General features: G+C 54.1%; 2 protein-coding genes across 2 annotated transcripts; one reads left to right on the forward strand and one right to left on the reverse strand.

Annotated features, from left to right (window-relative positions):
• Nucleotides 1–50: 50 nt before the first annotated feature.
• BKA78DRAFT_312133 (uncharacterized protein) lies at nt 51–641 on the forward strand. Its single transcript, XM_066888277.1, has 2 exons — nt 51–371; nt 421–641. The coding sequence occupies exons 1-2, from the start codon at nt 254–256 to the stop codon at nt 621–623; spliced, it is 321 nt and encodes a 106-aa protein (XP_066745685.1). The 5' UTR covers nt 51–253; the 3' UTR covers nt 624–641.
• Nucleotides 642–4,706: 4,065 nt separating this feature from the next.
• On the reverse strand, nt 4,707–6,219 carry BKA78DRAFT_331111 (putative cell wall glucanase; the record flags this gene model as incomplete). Its single annotated transcript, XM_066889850.1, has 3 exons — nt 4,707–5,503; nt 5,559–5,996; nt 6,093–6,219. 3 exons carry the CDS (start codon nt 6,217–6,219, stop codon nt 4,707–4,709), a joined length of 1,362 nt encoding a protein of 453 aa, XP_066745686.1.
• Nucleotides 6,220–7,654: the final 1,435 nt, after the last annotated feature.

Here is a 7,654-nt window from a genome sequence, read left to right on the forward strand (position 1 = left end):
GTGGTTGAGCCTGGTGTGGTGGATGTATGTACGAAGATGAAGAGTTGAAGAGTTGAGACGCCCGAATGCTCCCGAGGCACCTGCTCAAGTAGTATCTTCCTGTTTTTTCCAGTCAGGTAGTCGGTGCTGTAGCGGAGAGGCAGCACACATCGTCCCTGCCAAACTCGTTGCATACCAAAGCAAACGGCAACTCCTAACCATCCCGCTCTTTCCTTAGCTTCACGGCAACTTTGGGTCGTCTCCTCAGAAACCGATGACTGTGGTACAACTGCTCATGTTCGCGACGATTTTCCTAAAGCCCACAGACCCACTCTCCATGCTTCATCTTGTATCTAAACATGAAAGCGCGATTCCTGCGCCTGACTTTCATCCTTCAAGTGAATCAGCTCAGCCTCTGAATCTTACGAGTACCTGCCTTACATGCTCAAAGCGCCCCATTCAAGGCCAATGAAAGACCCAGCCGCGCAGACTGCACATACAAAGTCTATCCCCTCGTATTGGGCTCCATCCGTACACCTAGATCAAGTAGTTGTGGTGCCTTTCCAGCGTCGATGTTGACTAGCGACTTCTCACTCTGTCGTGTGTCCCAGATTTCAAGTTTTGCGCAGCACGATGAGGCGTAAGCGTTTGACGCGGATGATACACTCAGTCGGTCAATGGTGATGGGCAACATCAGACACGATGATGGCGGAAGTGGATTCAGGGGCTCAGGGGCTCAGGGGCTGACAACCTCAAAAGAGGAAAAAGAAGCATCAGAGAAAGAAGTGCGACGTGTACGACCTACAACCGCCATCCATAAAACATACCAGTAAGATTAAGTTCAGGGTTGGAATCAATCGCTGATACTTATATGGCAACTTGCTTTAAACAATGTCAACAGGGAGGCTATAGGAGCGGTTTAAATATACAATCAAGAGCAGTACATATCATGTGCCGCAACTGCACCTGACTTCCACCTACAAGAAGCCAGACCAGCGCTATAGGATTCAGACTCGCGCCCTAGGTCATGCCCGAATCGCCGCCCTGGACGCCTATAAAAGACGCGCACTGTCGCTCAATCCACGTACATCATGCCTACTCCTGCAGCCTTGTCTCACGAGCCTTACAAGCCAAAAACTTGTGCTGAACGACCTCCTGGCACAGTAGACTGACGGTCCCTTTGCCGCGTGCCGCGTTTTACTGCTTCCAAGTTCCTCTCGCTCTGTGAGATGCGACACGAAGAATCGATAACAAAGAGAACTTTCATAAGATCACGATGCTGAGAATTAGCACAAATGACGGTGATCCAAAACTCAAACCCATGATCAACCACGACAGCTCAAGGGCGCTAAGGGGCACCAACTCCGACATGCCGGTCTAAACGCTCTATAAAAGACGGCCGCTTCCCTTCATCCGTGGTTGGAAATTGCACGCTCGGCTCCATGTCGCAGAGCAAGACAACGATTGCAAGCGCCACTTGTGGAGAGGTCTTGCTTTCGTAACTTCGACGTGGACTCGTGGAGTACTGGCGGCCTGGCTCTTTGGTTTGGTCTGGGTTGAGTTTTCGCTTTGGAGATTGCGGGGGGAAGAGGGAAGGTGGACTTGGTGTCAATAGTCGATGGTGATGAGGTTTTGCGTGATGACATGATGCTGGCGAACAGTGCAAATGACGGCGCTTCTAAAGGTCACTCAGTCTCTGGGAAGAGAAAGCAAGACGCAAAGTAGCCCGGAAAAGGAAAGTGGACTGATGCAGTCATTCAAGCAAGTAGCTTGGTAAGCACAGTCCTTTCAGAAGCTCCTGCCACTCAGGAAGTGAGGCGTCGACTTGGATGGCAGTAGAATGGGAGAGCGATAGGCGTGCTTTATATACATGCTGGCAGGCTGAAGGCACATGCATTTAGCTCCTGTCGAGATTCACCTGACCCCTGACCCCTGACTCCTGAAAACTGACACATGACCCCTGAAATCAGTTAGTCACTTAGTCACCTCTGGCTCGTACATACTAGCCTCCGCCCCTTCAATCGGTATAAAAGACTCCCATCTCCCTCCATTCAACCAGCACATCAAACCAACCCAGCAAGGTTCCCTCAAGGTATGCAAGTGGTTCACTTGTGGAGAGCCTCCCTTCAAACATGCCAATGACAGGACACTGGTCGGCTGTTTTCCTCGCGCCGTACGCTTCTACTATTCCTTCTACTTCAGCTTCCAAGTTCCCCCTTTGCTAGAGAAGACGAGGCATAATGAGACAATGATGAAGACGTGCGCTGAGTGGAAGTGATGTAGAGAAGCGTATACGATGACTAGGACTACGCTGTCCAACCTGAGTAAGGATGCAGTTCTACCTGAGCCCCTGAAAACTGACACCCGGGGACACATGACCTCTGACATCAGTTATCCAGTCACCTCTAGCTCGTGCATACCAGGCTCCAGCCTTGTAACCGGTATAGAAGACATCCGCCTCCCTCCAGTCAACCTGCATACCAAACCAAGCCAGCAAGGTTCTCATAGAAGACAAAAGTTCAACTTGTGGAGAGCCTCCCTGCGACAAACCCGACTTTGAGTCACTGGCTGGCTCTTCTCCTTGCGGTGCAAGTTCCTACTTCTGATTTGCTCCTCAGTTTCACTTTGGCTGGAGGAGATGCGAGACTAACGGAGATGCGGCATAATCATGCAACAATAAAGACACAAAACGAGCAAGAGTGATGCAGAGAGGCACAAGCAATAACAAAGACCACGCAGTGCAAGTCGAGACCTGACTCCTAACTACTAAGACTCTGACACCTAAGCCCCACCCGACACCTAACCTAGGTACAAACACCACACGCACCTGATCACTCTGACTCCTAGCCTACACACCTAACATTCCGCCCCCTCCCTCATACTCAACCTGTATAAAAGACACCCAACTGCCGCCGTCGAACTCGCACGCCAAAGCACTCCATTTCTTGACTCTCGAAAGAAGTCTTCGACTACATTACTTGTGGAGAGCATATCGACACCAACATTGCCTACTGGCTGGTTCTTCCGCTCGCGCTGCGCGATTCTTGCTCGCAGGGTTTCTGCTCCAGGATGGGAATGAATCATCTCACGAGAAAGTCCTCGCTTTGATGTGATGACGAACAGCAGCATCAGCAAGATGATAATTCCAGGGTTCAGGAGCTTAAACGTCGAACGGGAAAACCGACAAGCGAACGGTTAGACCAAAAGCAAAAGCAAAGGCAAAAGCAAAAGTGTAATGTTCCTCGTCCATTATTGCTCCACAGAGTGAAGTCTGCGTAGTTTGTTCTGGGCTGCAGTATGCAAGCCGCGGTCTGCCTGGATGAATGCTGTCGAGCTGTCAACAGGAGGGCAGGAGGAGAGGTTTATATACCGATCAGAAGCAGTGCATGCACGCAGTCAGTCTGTCAGCAGATCAAGTCGAGCACCTGACCCACACCCAGTCCGCCTCCCTTCCCCTTGCCCCTTCTTCTTCCCCTTCCTTCCCCTCCTCCGTCTTCCTCACCGAGTATAAAAGCCCCCTGCCGCCCTCCCTCTCTCCCTTCATCCATCCATCCAGCAAGCCGATCGCCTCACCTCCGGAGCTCTCAATGACTAAAAAAGAGATCGACAATGAACCCACTGTGGGCTGCCGCCTCTTCTTCGAACCGCGCACGCAAATCCAAGAGCCTCGATCCCAGGCGGTCGGGCGTACTGAGTAATCGTGATGGCGGGCATTTTTCAGCAGTGATGCTGGTGGAGATTGTGTGTATGTGGTAGCAACGGAACAATAGTATTGAAGGGAAAAGGCAGAGAAGGGAAGGAGACTGATAGGTAGGAGTCAAAGAGAGGGCGGGAGAGAATCAGTCATCGGTCTTTTTTCAATTCAATTCGTTCCAGTTTCCGCCGCAAGATTCCACTACATTACGTTACATGAGGTACTAAATAGACCGATGGAAATGGAGGAGTGACGAGATGGGTGACAATCGATAAAAAGAGAAGTAGTTCTGTAGTAAAGGGATACCACATTTCCAAAGAGAGGAGAGACAATAGAAAGGGGAGGACTCAATGGAAGCATGCAGGGGTACTTGAGGGAGAGGATGAGAAGGCAACGTAGAGGTGTATGATGGCAGATCAAAGAACAAGGAGAGAGACAGCGGCGAGGGAAAGGAAATGCAGTAAGAGGCCAAAGCAAACCAAATCAAGCCACCACGCCAATGAATGCGCGCAGGCCATCAAAAACAGGGGAATCGGATATTTAAATGGTGTACCAGCAAAACAAGTTACAGTTGAAGCGTACAGTTGTGGTGGTAGTGGTAGTCCATGGTAATAGCGGTCGTCGTGACATCGTAAAGAAAGCCCCCCTCCTTCATCTTCTTCCTCCTCCCTGCTCGTCTCCTCCACATCTCCTCGTTCGGTCCTTCTCCTTATCTTGCATCCTTCTGCAAGCCAAAGGAGTCGCGCCAATTCCAAACGTGTCCAAGCGCAGCGCGATAGCAATGAATCCTCCCCAAGCTCGATCCAATCCAATCCAAGCCGAAAAGAAAAAATCCAGGCATTAAAAAGTCCGGTGGTGGTGGTGGCAAGCCAATCAGAGATAAAAAATCGCTCAAATGAAATGAATCGAAGCAACGGATGAATGCCTCCCTCCTGTCCAAACAAAACAACCGCCGCGCAACAAAAAGATCCAAAAAAGTCAGACGATCCAAACGTCTAAAACATAAACATGTAACGCGTTGTCGCTACGCCCCTTACAGCGCAAGCATGGCAACGACGCAGGCAACGAGCGCAAAGACGCTGCCGCCGACAATACCTTCGGGTCGCGCCACCGCAGCGCCGCTGTTGTTTCCGGAGCCCGACGCGCCGCCGCCCTGAGTGAAGCCGCTGCCACTGCTGCCGCTGCCGCCAGAGCCGCCATTGCTGCTGTTGCCCGTCGCGGAGCCGTTCTGGTCCGACGAGCCAGAGGCGTTGGGGTCGCTGTTGCCGCCGCCGCTAACGCCGGGGACGGATTCGGGCTGGCTGGTCGCTGAGGTGCTGGGAGAAGAACCAGTCCCCGACGCCTTTGCCTTGCCTTTGTCCGGGTCTTCGCCCGTGCCCTGCAGCGAGCCGAGAATGACGCTGTTGTCTGTAATGGCGATGCTTGCGTTCGTGCCCGCCATGCTCTCGTAGCTGTAGCTCTTGGATCCGGTCTTGTTGGCGCCCGAGGGCGGGTCGTAGCATTCCACGTCGACGGACGATACCGAGGCGTAGTAGTAGCCGTTTTGCATGGCGGGAGAGCCCGCGCTCCAGTCGATGAGGCCGCCTGCCCATTCTATGGTGCCCTTGCCGTTGGAAGCCAGACCGGCGGGCCAGAGCGAAAGCTGCACGCGTGATGGTGTCTGCGGGTATGCGAATGCGCCGGAGGTTGCGTTCCAGGTGTCGGATTTTTTGAGCGTGCGCACCACGTTGCCGTCAATGGACCAAGTCAGCTGGTCCGGCTGCCAGTCGATGGTGTACTCGTGCTCATTGTCAAAGGTATTGGAAGTGTCGTGCTTGCCGCCGTTGTTGTCTGCAAGTAAAGTCAGTCAGGGGGTGTTGTCGCAGGGGGTGTCAGGGGTACGCACAATCCAAGATTCCCTGCCAATAGTAATTACTCTGTGCTTGGTTCAATGTCGTCCCGATAAACTCAAAGTCAATCTCGTCCTTGACATCGCTCATAAGGATGAAGGCCGTCACAACACCAGCGCCCTGGCTGGTCCGCAGCTTGGCCGAAATCTTGCCGTACCAGACGTAGTGAGTGCTCGCGAGCAGCGTGCCGACGCTGCCTTGCGACAGGGTCAGTAGCACGCCGCCGTTGTACTCGAGCGGGCTCCCCGACGACACCCAATTGGCCGTGCTCGCGTCGCCGAGGTACTTTGCAATGTCGGTCACGCCGTTCAGGTTGTCAATCTTGAATTTGGAGGCGTCGCAGACGGGCTCCGGCACGCAGCTGTCGAGCGAATGCGAGAAGATTGGATCGCATCCGCCCAGACAGTATGCGCCGACACCGCACTGTCCGTATTCTAAGCAGAAAAGAAAGATTAGCGCCAGGTCACACAGATACTTCACGTGTTTGCGGCAACACTATGACGAAGTGGTACGAAACGGGGGAGGCGTACGAGAGCAGCAAGGCGAATCAGCCGGACAAGGGTTGTTGGGGCCGCAAGTGGGAGCGGAGGCGAAGGCGGGCGAGGTGAGCAGCCATGCGGCTGCCAGCAAAGCAGCTGGAGCGAGCGAGCGGACCATGGCGAGGCGACGGGAGTAACGGTGCTGGAGTTGGATACAGATACAAGCCTACGTGGGCGGGCGGTTTGCGAATGGATGCGGATAGTGTCGTGATACCAAGGAGACCGGGCTGTTGTAGTTGCAGATTTCTGCGCGCGTACGACAGACGGAGTGATGCAGCTTTCTTTAGGTGGAAGCGACAGTGGAGAGGACGGACGGAGAGGAAGGAGGAAGGAGGAAAGAGGTAATAGCGAGAGAGGCGACGGGCTCCAAAACGAGCGAGCTATGCTCAAAGCGAAGGTAAAGTCTGGGACACCAGACGAGATGGAGATGGTGAAGAATAGGGGATCGAGAGTGAGGAATGTAAATAAGGACCGAGCGGGACTTGGTCGTGCGCAAGGAGAGTGGACAGACTGGGAGGAGCATGTGGGGGATTTTCCCTGGAGCGCGGTGCCTGGCCTCCAACCAACCGTCGGCCTAGTCCGCAACGGGCGTAGCCGCGGGACGGCCAGTAGGGTGCCAATAGCGTTTGACAGGCGGCACTGCAGAAGTGAGATGCACTCGAGACTGTCACCCGACTGCTGATCTGGGCTCCAATCCTCCAGCTTCTTCACGCGGCCCGCCTTGCAGCTGGCTGCCATTGTCGAGTAGCATCGCGACTTGTCCTGTTCGCGATTTGGTCGATCAAGCTGTGACAACCGCCAAGGACAGGTGACGATCCATGGGCCCTCCCGCTTAGCACCCACTACCCACTCGGCTCCAAGGCCTGGGCCTGGGCTGGACTTGCGACGGCTCCTCATCAGTCATGCCGGCAGTAGGTAGGTCATATCGTCATGTCGCAACTGGCGTGAAACTATTGCGACCTCGTCGTGAATGCGTACCTGAAGAGGGACGTATCTAGGGATGGCCCTGCTGCCAGCCAGCTCCCTGCTTTCTGTCTGCACGCGCCACGCGGCCAGAGCGGATCGCCGCTGAGCTCAAAAAGATGCTTAATCCAACACCCGGCACGCGCCACTGCGACGGCACCACTCACTCAGGAATTCCACCACCAACAACACCTGCCGTTTCCGTCAAGCCAGAAATGCCTCCCGACTTGGCGCCAAAATAGACACTGCGTCCCAACCACCAAACAAATGCGACCGACCGATCGACTGACCTCTCACCGGGCACCGAGAAGAATGAATTCTCTTCTGACGTCACCGCAGTCTCTCCCATACCATCTCCCCCACCGCCGGAAACAGAAGACTGTCAGACTAGTCGCCTGGTCCGGCACGAGAGAAAAGAAAACGAAACAAGAAACATTTTGGTCCCGTTTCTCGCTCCTCTGCGCGCCGCCGCCGCCGCCCCCGCGCCTCCGTCCTTCCGTCCGTCGCGTGAAACTTGATCCGTCGCGCCATATCACGTCGAAGACATTTTGCAAATTGCGCTTCCAGTGGTCTTTTCGATCCCACAATCT

This window comes from Phyllosticta capitalensis (assembly GCF_038381095.1).
Source record: "Phyllosticta capitalensis strain CBS 128856 chromosome Unknown BKA78scaffold_4, whole genome shotgun sequence".
Lineage (NCBI taxonomy): Eukaryota > Fungi > Ascomycota > Dothideomycetes > Botryosphaeriales > Phyllostictaceae > Phyllosticta > Phyllosticta capitalensis.

What these genes read in the sequence shown, in the direction of transcription:
- BKA78DRAFT_312133 (XM_066888277.1), top strand. Translation starts at nt 254, where the DNA reads ATGACTGTGGTACAACTGCTCATGTTCGCGACGATTTTCCTAAAGCCC. An exon ending in TCCTGCGCCTGACTTTCATC is followed by an intron (nt 372 to 420) that starts CTTCAAGTGAAT and finishes TACCTGCCTTAC; the next exon opens with ATGCTCAAAGCGCCCCATTC.